The following is a 21,633-nucleotide window of genomic DNA, read 5'->3' as shown; positions in this document are numbered from 1 at the left end:
TGCAATGAGATATAGAAAAAAAAAAAAAAAAAAAAAAAAGTAGGAAGAAAGCCTATTAGTAGTTGTCACATGCAGAGAAGATGGGGATTATTAAACAAAAAGTAACATGGAGACACCAACAGATATTTATTTAAAGACCAGTTGTGTGAAACATAGATACCAGGGCTAGCTCCTTATTATCTGACAGAACAAATGGTAGAATTGGTGTGCTAATCCCACAGTGTGTTCAAGATTATCTTCAATTCCAGAGTGTGTTGTATGATAGTTTTGCTCCTTACTATATATTTTTTAAATGTTTATTTATTTTTGAGAGAGAGAGAGATACCAGAGTGTGAGCGAGAAAGGGCCAGATAAAGAGAGAGACACAGAATCCGAAGCAGACTACAGGCTCTGAGCTGTCAGCACGGACGCTGACGTGGTGGGGCTTGAACTCATGAATTGCAAGATCATGACCTGAGCAAAAGTCAGACACTTAACCGCCTGAGCCACCCAGGCTCCCCACTTCACTATATTTTTAATTTAAGATTAACCGATTAATTAAGATTAACCTATTCCCTAGTCACAGAAGGAGGTATTCCAGAAGCATCCAGCAAGAGTCTTCATGGGATCAGTATCCCTTGGTATTTCCAAGGGGTATTATTTAGTTGGTAGCTGTTTTATGATAGTCTTATCTCATTTATCCTGGATAGAAGTAAAAATTGAGGAAGATGGAAAAAAAGGAATATGCTAATTATATGAAGAAAACTGATAGACTCTGTGATCATCCTGAACTATGATAATTACCATCTCTATGAGGCATATTCACTAGACTGAGTCTCCATTATGTTGTATGCAAATGGGTCATGGTAAAACTGTATTTTAGATCTAGAAGAGTTCACAGCTAAAATAATTTATTTAGAACTAAACAATAAAATTAAATGCTTTTAAGATTTCGTGATACAAATCAGAATATATCCAATTTTTAGCCCCTTATCTAACTGCCTTTGTACTGATTATCATTTTTGTTTTTGAATTTTATGATACTAATTTTGAGTTCTCCAGTGTTACAAATAGCTTACAAGTTTGGGGTCAGGTGTCACTGAAATTTTGAGTCTCATCTTTGAAATTGTATGGATTTGTTCATTCTGTTCTTCTATTTCTTAAGGTTCAAGGATATATATGTAGGATATTTTTCAACAACTTTATTGAGATACAGTTTACATATAGTATACCCATTTTAAGTGGAAAATATAATGAGTTTTGACATATTATGCACCCAGGGAAACCACAACAATCAAGATAGAGAATGTTACCATCACCCCCATAAGTTTCCACCCGTTCCTTAGTATGAGTTTTAGTAGTGACTCCTAACTTTGTTGAGCTGCCCCACAGAAAATCCCATTATTGTTCAAAGTGCTTAAATTTAAAGTAAAAATAAGTCAGCATATTTCCTTTGTTTTTGGTTTTGGAGATTTTGAAGTATACATATAATGTTCCAAATACATGATGTTTTTACATTCAAACTGAACAACAGTAAACATTGAATTTTATATCAAGTTAATTTTTTTTAGTTTATTTCTTTATGGCGGGGAGGAGGGCAGAGGCTGAAAGAAAGAGAGAATCCCAAGCAGCCTCTGTGCTATCAGCGCAGAGCCTGACACAGGGCTCGATCTCACAAACTGTGAGCTGTTGATCTGAGACAGAATCAAGAGTCAGATGCTTAACAGACTGAGCCACCCAGGTGCCCCCCATCAAGTTAATTTTTAAGACTGTTGGGAAAAGAAGCAGCTATTTCTTGAGGGCTTTATTTCTCTTTATGCCTTTTTCCTGGATGGATTAGATAGATGGATGGATGGATTTAGATAGATAGATAATCAACCTAGAAAATGAGTTCAGGTGCTAAGTTTAAGAAAGTCCATGTTGACACTGTGGACCAATTTGTAACTATTATATATTGAACACCTAATATGTACCAGAAACTGTTTAATGCTGAAAATCTAGAGATGACTAAAAATACCCACTGTCTTTGGCCTCCTGGGGTTTATAGTCTTCTGGGGAAAACAGATAATAATTGAGTACTTATAGAAATAAGTGTGTGATTACAGTGAGAAGTGCAGAGGAAAAAAAAGACACAGGCACTATGAGAGTGGGGAATATGGGACTGACCGATGCTGGTCAGAGAAGGCTTCGTTGAGGAAATGATGTACAAACTAGGATGCAAAGGATTTGAGGAATTAACTCCATGACACTGTGGCAGGAGCGAGGGTGGGAGTGAAGCAGAACTGAGAACAGCATTTCCAGAACTTTTTGGTAAACAGCATCTTGTTTTAGAAAGGCCTTGATGTATTCACGGGCCTAAAAAGAAGCCCATTGAGGCTGGAACAGAATGCAGAGAATGGGTTATGAGGAGGTTGGGGAGTTAGACAGAAACCAGAAAATGTAGAGACTCGTAGGCCACATGCAAAAGTATGGTCTTTATCAAAAGTGTGATGGAAAACTTTTGAAGGAATTTTAAACTTAAAGCTGGTGATACCTAGGCTTTTATCCTGGCTGACTTTTTATCTTACAAATGAATGGGGCACCTTTAGTTTGAAAGCAGCATTTCCAGAATGTCTAGCATTTCATCAGTTTCTTCTAATGTATATTATTTAATCAGTTGCTTCCTGCCTGATTGAACATTATTCCACCAGGATTTTCTGACCGACTTGGTGATGTCTGAGGTGGATCGCTGTGGAGAGCATGATGTCTTGATCTTCAGAGAGAACACCATTGCCACCAAATCCATCGAGGAATACCTCAAATTGGTGGGACAACAGTATCTTCATGACGCATTGGGTATGGAGAAGAAAAACATTGCTTTCTTTGCCTTTCAGTTTTGGGTTTTTTTCACTCTCGTAGGTCAAACAGATTGAGCTCAAATTCAGCAGGTTACTTAATCCTAGCTGACTAGGGTGTTAAAGTTTCAGCTGTAAGCCTCTGCACTAGTCACCAGTGGTACTGGTTTATTACATGTTGATTTATTACTATATATGTACAGAAAGAGAAAGCCCATCGGTATACGCCACTCCCCCCAGGCCCTCAAGTTCCTGACACTGAGATACACACCATGAGTGATGTCACTACAGGATCTGAGGACACCTGTTTCCCCCAAAGTGTTGGTTATTTACATTATGATATATATTACCTAAATCTCGAAAGTGTTAACATTTGTTATCATGCGTCAAAAGTGAAAAAACTCTTACCAGTTCCCACAACTCCCAATTTCTGCCTTCAAGATCTCCAGAATTTTTAACAATTACTAAATTTTGCCCAGTCAGTAGTTCTTGCTGACTAGGCCACTCACCTAGAATTCCAGATCTGGTCTTGAAAATCACACAATTAACCTCTAGAGTAAGGCACTGGGCTGGGTGATATACATCATGATAAAGAGTTTCTTGAAGAACAATATCCATATCCCCAATACTTCCCACAGAATGTAGAGCAGCACCATTGTATGGAAACATAATGTGAGTCATATGTAATTTAAATTTCTTAGTGGTTACAGTTTTTTAAAAAGGGTAAGGAGAAACAGGTAAAATTAATTTTAATGATATTATAGTTAATCCAATATTTCCAAATATGATTCAACAGGCTATCAATATAAAAATTGTTAGTGAGGTATTCTACTTTTTTCATACTAGCTCTTTAAAATTTAGTGTGTATTTTGCATTTATTACACATTCCAGTTTGCACTAGCCACATTTCAAATGCTCAGAAGTCACATGTGACTATGAAGAATAGACAGTTATGTTGAATGAATGGATGGATTTTTACCCTCATGGAGTTTATAAGATAGGGAGATAATAAAAATAAGGACATCCCCATAGCCAAGGAGATAGAGAGATCCTGTGCTTTTTCAAAGAATTAAAGAAATATTCTAGCTGATGGAATTATGAAATTTCCCATGTAAGATACATAAACAATGTGTGTGTAGCTTGAAAGGTAGAAAAGTTATATAAAAACAGATATTGGACAAGGGAAGTAGTAGGGATTGGCATGGGGAAAGAACCATACTGACAAAAAGGCATAGAGGTATGAGAGAACAAGGCATTGGTGAAATAAAACCAATTAGCTAAAAAATAAAAGGAAAAAGACAAGTCAACAAAAACAGAAAAGACAAACAATTAGAACCAATTTGTTGAGAGCTGTGAATGCCTAGCTGAGGAGTTTAGATTTTAACAGTGGTCACTGGTGAACCATTGCAGGTTTTGAGCAGGCTGTTTTCAGTAGAATCAGTTTAACAAAATGATTTAAATGGGTAGGTAAAGAAAACACAGAGACCAGTTAAGAATCCATTGTAAGAAGGAGGGCAAGAAATCAGGAGCCTCTGATAGATGTGATCACCAGGAGTAAGAGGAAAGGTGGATCTGAGAAATATTCAAGAAGTTGAGCTGAAGGGACCTGAGAATACGTCAGGGTTTGGAGTGGAGACCAGTTATTACAATGAATGTTGGGCCTTGATTATGAGAAGGATGATGAGGTTCTCAACAGAAATAAACAACCCAGAAGTAGTAGGCTTGAAAGATGGAAAATGCTATTTCCACTTCATGGGTATTCAATTTGAAGTTCTAATAAGAGATCCCAGGGGTTCTAGGTTAGAAATCCCAAGACATGTGTGTAGATGTCTCCTGGAAATTTAGAACTATGTTACCCATGTGGAGGGATAAATGAAGCTATACAAGATTACAGGAGGAGAAAGAGAGTGGGCCAAAGACAGGTCTCACAGTGCACCTTGGTTTGTGATCTAGATGGAAAGAAGAGGAGGTATCAAGAAAGTGATTGCAAAGAAAAAGCACCCATATGCACATGCATACAAAGCAGGTAAACCAGGAAAACCCTGCGTCCTAGACACCAAAAGAAAAGAAAGCATCAACAGAGTCAGAGGCTGAGAAAGGTAGAGGTTAAAAAAGAAAATGGCTATTGCATTTGGCAACTTCACTAGTGCTGGGACTGCTATCAGGAGGACAGGAAGCAGGTTGTACGGAGTAAAATGTGAATGACTGCTCCAGAAATAGGACCACTGTGCTTACAAGAAGTGGACTCACTGTAGTAGCCATTAGTTCCTGCTTTGCAGAAGTAAATTCTTTCTCTTCCTGCGTCCTGCCTTCATATTCTTTTCTCTAAGTTATGTGCTTTCATTTAAGATCTAGTGGGAATTTACAATAGTGAATATGGATTTTCATTGATATGAAAGTTGCAGAGAGGTTCATAGTCTCACATAAAGAGCTTATTACAGCCATATAAGAAAGTATATCTCATGACTTGCTTTAATGATTTGTATTGCCTTATAAAAGGCAATGATGAAGCATCTCAAAGCTCTGTTATATGGACATGGGGTAAATTATGTGTCAACCACCTACTTCTTAAAAATTGAATATCTGTATTCTACCATTCAGTGTACTAAACAGCATTTCCAAATAACTGATTTCCAAAGTGCAAAGTAGATGCAAGTACTTTGAGAGGACAGTGAATAATTAAATAGTTAATGGGCTAAATGAGACAGGAAAATTCAGTGAGCATGGGAAGAAATTCACATAACCCTACAAAGGTCTCTATTATCATATTTGTAACCCAAGAGCAAGGACCAGGGTAGTGAAAATGACTGCTGCTTCCAAGCGCATAAACGAAATTAATTGGTAAGCCTCTTCAGGTCAGAGATTCTCCTGTCTTCTTCCCACTTAACTGCCCACAGTTCTAGTTAGCCTTTATATACTAGACGCTCGATGGCTGATTTTTCTGCTATATTTTACTTTTATGACAGAAACTTTTCTTTTGAAAGCAACTTACAGAGTATCTGTCTTGGAGCCAGTGTAAAATCAGTCTTATTTTATATGGTTCAAGATGCTAATAAGTGATTTTTCAAATAGTAATCCTGAAGAACTGCAAAATTTTCAGTTCCCTAAGAAAGATTGAATTATTTTCATAATATAAAACTGTACTTGATATTACAGTAAGACTACATGTAAGTCTTATAGAAAGACTGTACTTACTGTTAGAGGCAGGAACCTCTAATGCTTAAATTGAGGAATGCTTTATAATAAGTATTAAAGAAAAAGGCTTTACAGCGAAGTCTCAATAAACCAAAAAATTAAATTAATAGTGACAGCTGAGCACTCAGAATAATTAAAGTTTAGTTATATTTCATACACTTTGGGCAAAAAAAATAGATGCTCTTTCCAGATTGCCTGAAGAGTTCTCAGAAAATTTAGTTACCAGTCATGTTGTACAATATCCATTTATCTGGATTAAGGCATTATTATTTACTGCACAGACCCCATCTTGGTTAGATGTGACTTAAAGCTTCCACCTGTTAACACCGTTTACCTTACTGCCCAAAACCGGATCGCAGATTGATGCCCTGTGACACACAGGAACTGCCATCTTTGAGATCTAGTAAAGTCCCTGATTTCCATCCTTGGTGACAGAGGCGAATTTTACTGTAGCATAATATGGCCATACCTACTGACTTATTTCTACACGCATAATTTGGTTGCTAGACAGCATTGACTTAATGATTTACATAGAAAACACTCCATAGAACATTCTAGGCACAAACTCACATTTAAACAATATAGTAAGGGGGCGCCTGGGTGGCTTAGTCGGTTAAGCGTCCGACTTTCGCTTAGGTCATGATCTTGCGGTTCGTGGGTTCGAGCCCCGCGTTGGATTCTGTGCTGACTGCCAGCTCGGAGCCTGGAGCCTGTTTCAGAGTCTGTATCTCCCTCTCTCTCTGACCCTCCCCTGCTCACGCTGTCTCTCTCTCTCTCTCCTAGAAATAAATTTTAAAAAAAATTAAAAAAAAAAAAAGAAAAATAAATAATATAGTAAGTACCCCTTTGGCTCTGATCTTTTTCAAAGATAGGAGAGCAAACACAATAGATTATTTAATCTATCTCAGTAAATTTTGATCAGGTAAGCAGCTTCTAGGTACAAATCTATAAAAGGTTTTCCTTTTCAGTATGGTGCTTTCCACATTATCAGACAGGTTGAGTTTCAAAAGTGAAAATAATTTTCTCAGTTTGAGAGGATTTTAAGTAAAATCAGGCAAAAAGGTCTTTAGACAGTTAATTTACTTTTGGACCCTTGTATTATTTATTTGGCTCTTTTCTTGAAAGGTTTGCCTACCTCCCTTCTCTGTTTGTAACTATTTTTTCCCCTTCTCTTCCCCCATGGTCTTCTGTTAAACAGTTTCTCAAGTTCCACATATAAGTGAAAACATATGATCTCTATCTTTCTCTGACTGACTTACTTCACTTCACATAATACCCTCCAGTTCCATCCACGTTGCTGCAGATGGCAGGATTTCATTCTTTCCCATTGCCAAGTAGAATTACATTGTATATATAAACCACATCTTCATTATCCATTCATCAGTTGATCGACTTTTAGGCTCTTTCCATAATTTGGCTATTGTTGAAAACGCTGCTATAAACATTGAGATACATGTACCCCTATGCATCAGCACTCCTGTATCCTTTGGATAAATTCCTAGTAGTACTATTGATGAGTCATAGGGTAGTTCTATTTGTAATTTTTTGAGGCGCTTCCACATTGTTTTCCAGAGCGGCTGCACCAGTTTGCATTCTCACCAACAGTGCAAGAAAGTTCCCGTTTCTCCACATCCTCGCCAGCATCTGTTGTTTCCCGAGTTGTTCATTTTAACCTCTCTGACTGGTGTGAGGTGGTATCTCTGTGTGGTTTTGATCTGTATTTCCCTGATGATGAGGGACACTGAGCATCTTTTCATGTGTCTTTTGGCCATCTAGATGTCTTTGGAAAAATGTCTATTCATGTCTTCTGCACATTTCTTTCCTGGATTATTTGTTTTTGGGTGTTGAGTTTAGTAAGTTCTTTATAGATTTTGGATACTAACCCTTTATCCAGTATGTCGTTTGCAAATATCTTTTCCCATTCTGTCGGTTTTGCCTTTTAGTTTTGCGGATTGTTTCATTTGCTATGCAGAAACTTTTTATCTTGATGAGGTCCCAATAGTTCATTTTTTATTTTATTCCCATTGCCTTTGGAGACGCGTTGAGCAAGAAATTGCTGCAGTTGAGGTCAAAGAGATTGTTGCCTATTTTCTCCTCTATGGTTTTGATGGTTTCCTGTTTCACATTCAGATCTTTCATCCATTTTGAGCTTACTTTTGTGTATGGTGTAAGAAAGTGGTCTAGCTTCATTCTTCTGCACGTTGCTGTCCAGTTCTCCCAGCACCATTTGCTAAAGAAACTATCTTTTTTTCCATTGGATACTCTTTCCTGCTTTGTCAAAGATTAGTTGGCCATACATTTATGGGTTCAATTCTGGGTTCTCTATCTATTCCTTTGATCTGTGTGTCTGTTTTTGTGCCAATTCCATACTGTCTGGATGATTACAGCTTTGTAGTAGAGTAAATTTAGTTGACCTTTTTTTTTTTTTAAGTTGATCTTTAAATGAGGCAAATTGTGTGTAAGCACATAGTATACGGAACTTGAGCACATGTCAAATACAAATCTTGTATAAGTATTTTTGTTTGGGTCATTTTACTTTATGAAAAATTATTTTTAAATTGCATGTATGGAGCCCCTACTAAGTGCCAGGCACCATATTAGATACTTTTCTATTCATGCATTATTTCTGATCTTCACCACATATCTATAAGGGTGGGAGTTACGCCATTTTATTAATAAGGGAGCTGAAACTCAGACATTTAGTTAAATGCTTTTCAAGACTGCACAGTAATTAAGTGATTTCATCTTAGACCTGTCTGGTCCAGAGCCTTTACTTTTCCCATTCACTAATTTCCTATTCTTCAAACATTTTCTTCCAAGTAATCATTTCCCATCCTCTATTATAGCTACTTTTTAAATCTTCACTTGCCTCACTACTTACCCTTTTGATAGAAAATGCTCCTAGTGTTGCTGCTGCTGCTACTAAATTTTGCAAAAATTTTTGTTCAGGTCCGTGAAGTCTGTTGTAACTAGCTTGAACTTTGAATGATATGAGCACATTTGAAAAGATCTTTGCAAGTCTACTCCTTTGTCATAAAGACCTATTAAATAAAACAAGAATAAGGGTACCTGGGTGGCTGATTGAGTGTCAGACTTTGGCTCTGGTCATGATTGCCCGGTTCATGAGTTTGAGCCCCATATTGGGCTCACTGCTGTCAGTGCCAGGCCTGCTTCGGATTCTCTGTCCTCCTCTCTTTCTGCCCCTCCCCTGCTTGTGCTCTTTCTCTCTCAAAAATAAACAAACATTTCTTAAAAACCAAGAATACATGCTATCATCTCTGATAAATATCTTTGAGCATCCGCAGTGCTTTGAGAGCTATTTGATAGGTCAGGGATTCAAGCATGAATAGAAACTGGCCCCTGACCTCCAAGGGTGTTCATTCTAGAGGTGTGAATGTGAGACAGACATGTGAACAAAGAAGCACAAAACAGAACACTATAGTGTACAGTAGAAGATAAAAGAGTAAGGAAAGGATTTGTTTGTTTAGGGAATATTGGGCATATCCTATAGAGGATGGGATATATAAACAATGCTTCTAAGCTAAATTTATTTGGAAAAACATATGCAGATTATATAAAGAAATGTCTCCTACAATTTTGTGTTATGTTGAATGACTGTCACCTTTACAAGAGGTAAGCCTAGAGACCCTTACTCAAGTCTGTGTTTGGCACCAGCATTTGCACTAAAAATCTTAGGTGGGTATTCAGTCAAGCTTGGGTTCTTTTTTCTTCTAAAATAATAACAACATTATTCATACTGGTAGAGCGGCCTTATAACAAATAAATAGTTCCTGCTAATTAAATATACTTGTGGGGTGCCTAAGTGGCTCAGTCGGTTAAGCCTCCAACTTTGGCTCAGGTCATTATCTTGTGATTCATGAGTTCAAGCCCTGCATCTGGCTCTGTGCTAACAGCTCACAGCCTGGAACCTGCTTCAGATTCTGTGTCTCCCTCTCTGTCTGCCTCTCTCCCATCCATACTCTGAGTGTGCATTTCTCTCTTTCTCACTCTCAAAAGTAAATATTAAAGAATATATATACACACACAAATGTATATTTGTGGTTTTTGATAAAAGATTGAAAGTTGTATCATTGTTTAAAGTATGATCATTTTTATTGTTTTTATAAATACCATGATGGTGAAGTTAGTGATTGTAGTTTTTCCACTTCCAAGATGAAGAAGATAAACATGATATATGGGAGGTGGTAACCCTTGGGTTCTAAAGCAGTAACAATCCTTTATGCCCTCCATGTCAAGACTCAGAAATTCCCATTATACATTTTAGGACAGAAATCCTGAATCCTTTTATTCTCTTCAGGAAGGCACTATTCATAGTTTTACTGTCTGTCATCTTCTCTCTTCTAACAGGGGAGTTCATCAAAGCTTTGTACGAGTCAGACGAGAACTGTGAAGTAGATCCCAGCAAGTGTCCCTCTAATGAACTGCTGGACAATCAAGGCAACCTGAAAATGTGCTGCGAGCTGGCTTTCTGCAAGATCATCAACTCTTACTGGTGAGCAGGGGTCAGCGCTTCAGCCTCTGCTTATGGAACTTCAAGTTTTCCCTGTAAAAGTCATCACAGTGTTAACCCTAGTATTTCCCAACCAAAAGAAGGGCTTAGGACAAAGTTCCCCTAATATAGTCCCATCTAAAGGCCAAATCTCCATTGTAAGCAGAAGCACCTGGGAACTGTCTACGTAAACATAACATTTCCCCAGAAGAAGAGCACCACAGCCCTAATACCAAAAGCATTTTTATGACTTTCTAAAGTATTTACTAGTATTAAACAGTTGTGTCAATGATTTTTGATCATTGCTCCAACCCCAGCAATTGGTGAGATTTTGGAAGAGTTTTGAGGAACACTCTCTAGAGACATTATGGAAAGCTCTATTAAACCAGATGGTTCCAGCAGGAGCCTCATGCCATTTCCCCACTTTGCAAAACTAAATTTACACTAATCCCTGAGCTTTATGGCCGTGGGTTTCCAGTCTCCATCTGGGTGGCTTTGAATTTTCCACCAACTCTAAGTCATGAATCAGGCAAAATTCTCTCCACCAGGCTTTCCTCTTCGGCTGGCTCTCGAGCAGGTGTGCTGAGCCAGAGCGGAGTCACTTGTGTCTTCTTGGATTATGATACTTTCGTGTTTAGAGGTTTTGATATTTTTTCCTTCCCCAGTGTTTTCCCTCGTGAGTTGAAAGAAGTGTTTGCGTCGTGGAAGCACCAGTGCCTGAACCGTGGCAAGCAGGACATCAGCGAGCGACTCATCAGCGCCTCCTTGTTCCTGCGTTTTCTGTGCCCGGCCATTATGTCTCCCAGCCTTTTCAACCTCATGCAGGAGTATCCTGATGACCGCACGTCTCGGACTCTGACTCTGATTGCCAAGGTCATTCAGAACTTGGCTAACTTTGCCAAGTAGGTGTCACTGCCATAAGCACTTTTTAAAAATGTTGTTTAAAAAATACATGACCCCTAGAATGTGGATGGGGGTGGGGAGCCTCATCACTCGTATTACAAGATTTTCAGTGTGGTGGTATTAAACATAGAGGAAAATAGAAAACAGCTTAAATATTCACTTTATAGAGGAATGGTTGAGGTAACCTATGGTACATGCATTCGGTGGAATATTTGCAGCCACTACAGTGTTTACCAAAATATCCAATAATAAGGACATTATGCAGATACAATTATACTAAATGGAAAGTGACATTCAAAACTTTAGCAAAAAAGAAAAAGGATACTAGAAGATACATATGCTGTTCTTCTAGAAACATGTTAATACAAAAACTAAAGTATAAAAACATTGGGAGAAGCCATCTGACAGACCCAGTGTTTACATTCTCTAAGACAGTTGGCCTGGCCCCTTCAAAGAGAAGTCAGTGTCATGGAAAAGTGAAAAGATGGAGAGGGACTGTTCTAGGTTTTAAAAGACTGCACTGCTTGAATCATAACTGGATCTGAACTGGGGGGAAAAAATCTATAAAAGTCATTTTGGGGACAATTAAATGTGGCCTATATATAAGATGATTTAAAAGTTTTACTGTGGTAATGACATTGGTTTATGTAAGAGATCTTCCTTATTCTGAAGAAATGAGTGCTAATGTATTTAGAGTTTATGTCTGCAACGTAGTTTAAAATGGTTCAGCCAAAAAGAAAAGAGAGGGAGAGAAAGTGAAAGCAAACTTGGCAAAATGTTAGCAGTGGGTTCATGTGGAGGAATGCCATATGGTTGTTTGTTGTGTATTTAAACTTTTATATAGATTTAAGAATTTTTAAAAAGGAAGTTAGAAAACTTTTGGGGAGAAAATGCACACAGATGTAAACAGCGGCGATGTTTGGGTGATAGAGTACATCCACTCACGCCTTTTTCTTGCCACTCATTGTTTCCAAAAAGACACGATTCTCTATTAGCAGTGTATCGAAGGAAAAAAGTAGAATTTCAATGAGACAGATTGTTTTCTAGTGTAAATGGTGGCTTTTTAGAAGTGTGCTATTTTAGCTTTGTGTACGCTGTGTATACATGAGCACAGAAATAGACGTATTTACCCATATTTGAGCTAATTCTGCTAAAAATTACTTCCAGCTTATTTTGAAAGAAATTTTCTGGGCTTAAGCTAGGCCTTAAGATACCTAGAATTTAGATAGGCAAAGAGGAAAAGTTCTTCTCCAGCAAAAAACAAATAGCGAGAGCACAGGCTTGGAGAAGCAGCATATATTCAGGAGACTCTGAAGAAGTGAGCAATGTGGAAGGTTTGTACTGATCAGCATGTGGTAGGCAAATGAAGGTTATTTACAGAGAGCTTTAAATACCAGAAAAAAGAGTTTTAGCTTTAGCCAACAGAGACTAGAAGCCTATGTAAAGTGTTTGAGTATTACATCAGTATTAAGAAAATATGCTTTAGCATTTATCACCGAACAGATTATAAATTAATCACTTACCTCCCCAAAATAAAAATGAAAAGTTTAAAGCTCACTGTAAAGTCAACTCCAACATCTCTTTTCCTGAATATGTCCTTTCTCATTTTCTCTCCCTCTACTTCAGATTTGGTAACAAAGAAGAATACATGGCATTCATGAATGATTTTTTAGAACATGAATGGGGTGGAATGAAGCGCTTCCTTTTGGAGATCTCTAATCCAGACACCATCTCAAACACCCCAGGCTTTGATGGTTACATTGATCTGGGCCGAGAGCTTTCAGTTTTGCATTCCTTACTGTGGGAAGTAGTTTCCCAACTTGATAAGGTAAAGTAGGCTGGAAGCATAACGGGAGATGGGAGATACAGAACTTTAATGTACCTGATTTCTGGAAAGAATCTGCAGTGACAGCCTTCACGCATCTTGCTAGTTGAAAGCAACCTGTTTGTGCCAGAAGCCTGGGAGTAAATAGCTATCAATTCTGAGTAAAATATGTGCCCTAGAACCAGGAAATTCTAGCAAGCCATGAAATTATTAACATATATTTTTAAGAAATTAGCTGAATTAATAGAGTATATATTTCTATAAATAAATATATATAACATTATATATAACATGTCTAAAAACTTGCCTAGAAATTAACATCAAATATTGCTATATGTAGGCTTATTCATATATAAGTAGGATGAGATGAAACTTCATAATAATTCTAACAAAAGTGTGGAGTTGGAAAAATACTGAGACTATTATGTTCAGTTTAACTCATGAGATTTTTTTTTTTTTATTCTGCAAGTCAGAGGGTTCAGTATAACTATAGTACTGCTGAGTTACATGGGATCTGAAAATCCTGATGTTTTCTTTCTCTGCAGACATGAATTTTTAAAACGAAATACTATTTTTAATTTATTTTCTGAGTATAAGCTAAGATTTTTACTACATATTATATTAGTAACTAAATACATACCATGCCAATCATTTTCTTCCTTCTGGAATTTTACAAAGAGGAATCAAATTTATAATAGAAAGTAGTCTTAGACTTTGGCTAGGTTTATCACAATAATTATTTATTGATGTTTTTGTTTGCTACAGGTACTTCATAAGTAGGTGTGGTGGTATGTTAGAACAACTTCAGAAGACAAAGTTTTTTTTGTGATAAGAATGTTATTTGTTTTCCCCCACTTTCCTATTATCCTTAAAAGTGTTGTACCAATAAAATGGGGGAGGAAAATAAAACCTATTAATAAAGACACTTTCCTGAGGCAGTGTAAATGGTAGGGTGTCCTACCATTTGTAAAATAATAAACTGTCTCTTATTCTTGAGGATCCCTTCTTCACTTGTAGGAATGCTAGCTAGATTTTGAGTTGCAGCTATGCTGAGGTAAATTCCTTGAATGCAAACCATGGCTCAAGAAAGTTGAGCAGGTAAAGGCTATTCTTTAGGTGGCGTTTGAGCATCCATTCTACCTATTGGAGCAGAGTTGAAGAGCCTTGGTTGTTGAGAAGACAAAGGAGACCCGGAGACAGTCATGTAGAACTACCCTAGAGCTGAGGGGTCCCAAAGGACTCCGTAAGAATAAGAATTCCCCAAAGAAAAAAATGATTGAGAATGGATAAAGCCAATACAAAAAAGTTACTCTTTGTTAATAACTGCATCTCTGGGATGCGGCTATAGTAATCTTGTGAAATAGGCCTGGTTGATTTAGGGTCAAGGTCCTTTTAACAGGCTTTGCTATATAAACATGCTTTCTCCTTTTTAATCTGTGTTTAGTCCTGGGAGCCAGGAGTAAATCTAGACATAGCTCATAGAGTTTACCTGATTTTGCTGTTTTAAAAAAGACTGTCTTGCTATTGCAAACCCAGTTGGCCCTTGGTCAGAGTTCCCAAAAGGAAATGGGATAGTAGATGGCAGTATCATTTGTGTCCCCTGCAGTGCTCCAGACCCCTGAATGCAACACCTTCTTGTATGTTGGCATGCATTTCTTTTCTCACATGATGCCTTTTCTTTGGGAGTTTCATCACACTAGCCAATCCTCTGGTCTCAACATCCTTTGGTCAGAAGGTGTTTGGGTCTTCCCCTACCCTCCCCCGTCTTGATCTACTAGACTCCCAAAGATTTAGTTTGCTTTGCATGCCTATTTTAGTTGGAATGGCAATAGTTTGGTTGTTTTGAGCATGTCTTTTAATTTTTATTTGCGTAATCCTAATTTCTATTTCCTTTCTTTCCTCGATGTCTGCTGCACCTTGTTTCGCCTCCTCCATTCATCTCGACGCCATGGTTCTGCTGCTTCATAACAATGCATTATGAACCTGCCACTCCCATATGCAAACACCTACCCTTCCCTCCAACCTACACCCCTCCATCAATGGGCATCGTTGTCCCAAAAACAATCCTTGGTGGATGTCGCAATGCCTATTATCCAATTAGGGTGAAAATTCCTTCCTACAGGCGACCGTGGCAAAACTGGGACCTCTCCCTCGAATTCTTGCTGACATTACCAAGTCTCTGACTAATCCTACACCAATACAGCAGCAACTCAGACGCTTCACTGAGCATAACTCCAGTCCAAATGTCAGTGGAAGCCTCTCTTCTGGGCTGCAGAAAATATTTGAAGACCCCACTGACAGGTATGAAAGAGAGAATTTAAATAAACTGTTGTCTCAGAGAGAGGTGATGCTTAGAGATTTGGCAGAAATCTATTTATTTGTTGAATTTACAACTTGAAAGTCATGACCAATTGGGAAAAATCATCTGACCTGAGAAAAATCCAGTTTGTCATAATAATACACAAGATCTAGGATTCTTATTTTCTACAATGATATTGTAGAGTTATATTCAACCAACATTTTAAAAAATCTAGGTCCAGCTTAATGGAAGATTAAGGGCTATAAAATTTATATTTTCATGTAATGTAGCACTCAAAAACCTGGAGAACCTCAGTTAAAATCATTTTATGGCTGGCCGTGTCAGCTGGATAGGCAGAAACAACATTGATTCTTAGACTGACCCTCTTTTCTGGATTGGCAAGACTTGGGCCTTTATCAGGGACCCTTTCTTTGTACACTCAGCACTGCTCCCTCCGCTTGAAGATTTAGACAGAACCGGTTGTGAATCAGAATACTTGGGAGGGTTTAGAACCTAAGTAGGAAATGACTGGAATTTTAGTAAAAATTGAAGATGTTAATGGAGTGGTAAACACGGTGTTATTCCCCATCTTTGGAGAGAAACTAAAAATGTTGGATTTTTAAGAATCATAATGATGAAATCTGAGTTTAGAAACCAATATAAGTACCCACATTGGGCCTGTGAGCCTTTGGAATGTTCATGTGCCTGGGTTGAGAAATCGTAACTGTTTTGAATTTGCCCCAGGAGTTATTAAGGGTCCTCTCCTTTTCCACAGTGATTTGCATAAACTGAAATCTCCAAGCCAGGACAACACAGAGAGCTACTTCCGGGGGAAGACATTAGTGCTGGTTCAGCAGGCGTCCTCGCAGAGCGTGACTTACTCTGAAAAGGACGAGAAGGAAAACAGCCTTTCTAACGGTCGGAGCATCTCCCTCATGGACCTTCAGGACACTCACACTGCTCAAGTGGAGCATGCACCTGTCATGCTTGATGTGCCTATGCGCTTAACTGGAAGCCAGCTTTCCATAACCCAGGTGGCCAGCATCAAGCAACTGCGGGAAGCCCACAGTGCACCCCAAGTGAGAAGGCCCCTGCACCCAGCCTTGAACCAGCCAGGCAGCCTCCAGCCCTTGTCGTTCCAGAACCCTGTCTATCACCTCAATAACCCAATTCCAGCAATGCCAAAGGCCTCTGTGGATTCCAGTTTGGAGAACCTAAGCACTGCCAGTTCCAGAAGCCAAAGTAACAGCGAGGATTTCAAACTCAGTGGGCCCAGCAATAGCAGCATGGAAGATTTCACCAAACGCAGCACCCAGAGTGAGGATTTCTCCCAGCGGCACACTATGCCAGACAGACACATACCTCTTGCCCTGCCACGGCAGAACAGTACCGGGCAGGCCCAGATCCGGAAAATGGACCAGGCTGGGTTAGGTGCCCGAGCCAAAGCGCCGCCATCCCTGCCCCATAGCGCTTCCTTGCGCAGCACGGGCAGCATGTCGGTGGCCTCTGCAGCCCTCGTGGCCGAGCCTTTGCAGAATGGGAGCCGCTCCCGGCAGCAGTCTTCCTCCTCCAGAGAGAGCCCTGTTCCCAAAGTGAGAGCCATCCAGAGACAACAGACACAGCAGGTAGGGGCAGAGCTGGAGGGGTCTAGCTTCCACTTGTCCTGCTCTTTCCCTGGTTCTTTGTACATACATCATCAGGAAATCCCATTTCTAACCATGTTTCCACTTAAAAATATGTTCTGCAACTTTTTTTAGTGCTTATTTATTTTGAGAGTGTGTGCATATACACAGAGGACCAAAAAAGGAGAGAGAGAATCCTGAGTAGGCTCCACTCTGTCAGCACAGAGCCCAGCACAGAGCTCGAGCCCGCCATAAGTGCAGAGCCCCGATGTAGGGTTTGAACTCACGAACCCTGGGATCATGACCTGAGCCGAAGTCAGACGCTTACCTGAGTCACCCAGGCACCCCATTTTCTGCAACTTTTTTTTTAATATTTTTATTTCTTGGAGAGAGAGAGACAGCGTGAGCAGGGGAGGGTCAGAGAGAGAGGGGGATTCAGACTCCGAAATAGTCTCCAGGCTTTGAGCTGGCAGTCAGCACAGAGCCCGACGTGGGGCTCGAACCCACGTACCGCGAGATCATGACCTAAGCGAAAGTCAGATGCTTAACCGACTAAGCCACCCAGGTGCCCCATTTTCTGCAACTTTTAAATGGAGAGAGGAAATGAAAGGTTTGGGAGGCTTCTGGCTAGGTGAGGCCATGGAACATAGCTTGACTCATTACCCTCAGGAGACTAAGCCACACAAAGGGCTTTTCCTTCTCTTTACGCAGCTGAGCCACTACCTAGGTGCACACTGGGAACAGATCAGTCGGTGTTGCATGAATGATTAGAACACATACACTGCAAAGCTAGAGGCCAGATCAACCATAATGTATTTTGGGAATCTGGACCTTAATCCTCCTTAATTTTTTTTTCTAAAGCTTCCAGAATAAACTTCTGCATTCTGAGTCAAACGTTTAATGCAACTGCTCCCTATACCCTCCCCCACCTCCCTCTGGAAGTAACAAGTCCCCTGTGCCTTTTCCTGGAAATGGCTAGAAAAATAAACAACTGAGCATGTATAAAGACGAGGCAAAGGAGAGGGCTGAAAAGATAGAAACACAGGTGGTTGACAAATGCCGTAAACATTTACGAATCCCTTCTATTTCATGGGGAGGCCCAGTAGTGTCACACCCGGTCTGAAGACTTCGGGACCTTATTTCTTACAAATAAAAAGTTTCCCCAAGAATTTCATCACTCATGTCTTCCCCACATGATACATTTTCAGGCACCAATACATGTTTTGCTTTTTGAAACCAGCTAACAACCTGAGGAATACATGTATAGGTACACATTTAATATCTCATCTAAAAAAGATTTTTCTCCTTTGTATTTGCTGCCCTTTCTTTGAAACCTAATCATACTCTATAAGTCCTAGGGAGCTTTGTGATTGAAAGAGTTCTATGCCAAATCCTTTCGTCAGCAAAACCACTGATCAGAGGAGACTGCAATAAAACCCCAATGTATCTTTTTAATATATTTGCTTTTTTATAGGTAGGCATTTACTGAGTTGGCGGTTTCTGCCTCCACTCTGCTGTGATCAGAGCCACTAGCTTGATAGTTACTGCTTAAAAAAAAAATTAGAACATTGACAGAATCCTGCGATACAGAAGTAGAGGAAGAGATGAAAAGCACGGCTAACTTACGCTGATTCCCACAGCCAGATTCCCAGGCAGAGCCTCCCAGGTGGCCATTCTTTCCAGAGAAATTTCCTTCAGTCTTAAATTTTCATTTTTGTTTCGTTTATATTTCCCCAAATTTCACCGATTCATTTGATTTAATAAGCATTAAGGAATCTAAATCCTTATAGAAGGAAAGAAGACTACATACAATGAAAATGCTTATGCACATTGATATCTTTCGTATGTGTGTCCTCTGTCACATGTATTCTTTTAATTTATGTGTTGGAAGACAGTCCGTCATACCTTATCATGGTCTTTTCCACATGTTGCTTTTATGCCAGCTTCTAGTTGAGATCAACAACTTTCAGAGAAATAAAGTATTTGTTGAGAGGAGAATAGAAAGATAAGGAATTTGAGAGACAGAGTGCTGTGTGGAGACAGACATCCACGCAGGCATGGGCGCCCTGAGCATGGGATCGGGGTAGGGAAGAACCTCAGATTGGCAGAGAGGGACAGGACAGTAGAAAGGGCCCTCCAACCTGCTTTTCAGAAGCTGACTCGGGCCCAGGCCTGGATAGAAAAAAGGAATGCCTGACCCCTTCCCTTGTTTCATGTAGCCCTCAGTTCCTAGGGCATGTGACTCAGACTGATGGCTTGTAAATATTTTAAATTAAATAGCCTTCTATGTGATCATCTGGAACCAGTTATCATTTATAATACTTAGATATAGGAAAATACAGCACCTGTCACACAGCAGTTAGTACAGGTTTCTCTGGGCGAAGAGAAGGCTGTCTTGGGTATATGGGAGGCAGGAAATGGGATACAGTCTCCAAATAAGCAATTTAAAAACGTTTTGTGCCACAGCCATTAATGAATTGGGGGATGCCTGTGTTATATCGGCACGTGAGGCGCAGACACAGTGAGATGGCCTCATACAGCTTGAAATATTCACCTCTCTTTATGCCTTCGCTGGTAGTGCCACCATCGTATCAATTAGAGCGTAAATCACTGTATTTTTATTGCTCAAGTTTCTGGTTTTTCTACGCTCGCTCTTTCTATGCAGATGGTTTATTCTTTCAAACTTATGTTGTTATTTTCTATTCCTTATCTTTCTGTCTCTTGCTTTTCTCCTCTCCCATGAAGCCTCTGAATTTCTCCATGATCAGCACATTTTTGGCAAATTCCTCTACATATTGTAATTGCAAATTGTGTTGGGGAATTCTTCTCTCCCAAAAACCAGAGGATTTCTTTGTGGGGATTGTTCTGTAGGCGTGTGTAATTATCAGCGGCTTTGTCCCATGCAAATTCCATCTGTATCTTACACAAAGGAGCGGCCATTGTCGGCAGCATTGCCAGCTTTGGTCTTCTCCATATACGTACTGAGTAGGAAGGAAACAAAATCCTAGTGAAACGATCTATAGACAAGAGATTTCTTTTTTTTTCCCCCCTCAGGAAGCTGCCTTCAATTTTTTTTACCCTTCTCAGCCTCTCTTTGGATTCCCCCCCCCTCATTTTCCTGTCCATTTTGTTTTCCGTGTATCGTGCATTCTCTGTGTATAATAGACTGTATGTATAATGTATGTGTTCAGATATAGCATGTTACATAACCTCAAAAATTCAAATTTGAAGAGGCTTTTAAAATAGTATCTGACAAGCCTGTTGGAATGATGCTGTAGCTTTCACATTTGGATTTGTTGAACCCTCTCCTAACCCTCAGAGTTTACTTATTTAGTCAGCCCTTTCTTTGGTGTGGACAGCGAAAGTGCTATTCATTATGAAAACCTGACTGAACCTGACTGGTTCAGACTTTGGAGAAGCCGAAACCAACAAGTCTTATTTATATCTAGTAAATACTAGCAAGGGACAGGGAACTGGCCTGTTCATTGTCCTCAGCGTAGCCAGGCTATGACTAATTATAGGCTCAGAGAAACTGCCATCTCCGGCCCTTTTGCCCTAAAGCGTTAGTATTTTTTTCAGAGAAACCCTATACAGTTTTATCTCTAAGGGGAGATAGTCCTGGTAGGAATTCCTGCTGCTTTTCTTTTAGTCTTTTTCATCCTTCATTTTCTTTAATGATCCACTGTTGAAAGTCACTGGATACAAATACTCTCCCTAAGGCTAAGCAAAATGGGATTTGAAGCACTTACCAACCTCTTGTCCCAATCTCTTTGACTATAAACTAGAGGTAACAAATTTTGCTATCCTTGCCAGCTTATAAAGGAGATGGAACAGTCATTGAAGAAAAACCTTTGACGTACTTCCGAAGGATTAGAGGAAAAGACATACAGTATCTTTCTCTTAGTAATATGTTATACTTTAGTATATGAATTCAAAAGAGAACCAGAGTATTAATAAATGAATAATATTGAGTATTTATTATGCAGTTACATAGTCACTATCATTCAGAGAAAACTGTATAATATGGTACTGTGCCTCAAGGATTGACAATCTAATTGGGAAGCAAGACCAGCACACACAAGATCAGTAGAAAAAAATGTAAGAGATGGTATATAGTTTTTAAAGAAACCAAAAAATCACCTCTCTTTTAACTATTTTTGATGTGTTTAATATTACTTTTCTGTTCTTTGTAATTTTGTACTGGTTTTACCAGGAATACAGGGAATAGTTAATATTTTTTTCAGCATGTATTGACCACCTATTGCCATGCAGAGTGCTTGGATATATGAGGAAGGGGTTGAAAATCAGATTCAACACATGCAATAGGAATAGACCCAAATGCCCAGTTCTATCATACAATCTCTTATAATTCGTTGGACATTGTTAGTCCCTCTGAAGATATGGTAGCTACCACTGTCACTAGTGAAATGAACCAACTCTCATTTTTACAGCTTCTCACTTAAGAG

General features: G+C 39.2%; 1 protein-coding gene across 6 annotated transcripts in view; it reads left to right on the top strand.

The window, feature by feature from the left end:
- RASAL2 (RAS protein activator like 2) overlaps positions 1-21,633 on the top strand; it is a 324,900-nt gene that overhangs the window by 290,650 nt on the left and 12,617 nt on the right. For 4 of the 6 annotated variants that reach the window (XM_077763310.1, XM_077763312.1, XM_077763311.1 and 1 more), the window contains exons 9-14: positions 2,670-2,814; positions 10,377-10,521; positions 11,184-11,420; positions 13,048-13,249; positions 15,348-15,547; positions 16,321-17,170. In XM_077763310.1, coding sequence (XP_077619436.1) covers positions 2,670-2,814; positions 10,377-10,521; positions 11,184-11,420; positions 13,048-13,249; positions 15,348-15,547; positions 16,321-17,170 — 1,779 coding nt within the window. The remainder of the gene's footprint in view (positions 1-2,669; positions 2,815-10,376; positions 10,522-11,183; positions 11,421-13,047; positions 13,250-15,347; positions 15,548-16,320; positions 17,171-21,633) is intronic. The other 2 variants (XM_077763315.1, XM_077763313.1) reach the window with 1 other exon arrangement.

The sequence above is a fragment of the Crocuta crocuta genome, unplaced genomic scaffold (assembly GCF_008692635.1).
Source record: "Crocuta crocuta isolate KB4526 unplaced genomic scaffold, BGI_CrCroc_1.0 scaffold3, whole genome shotgun sequence".
Lineage (NCBI taxonomy): Eukaryota > Metazoa > Chordata > Mammalia > Carnivora > Hyaenidae > Crocuta > Crocuta crocuta.
This window is presented reverse-complemented; position numbering and strand designations above follow the sequence as displayed.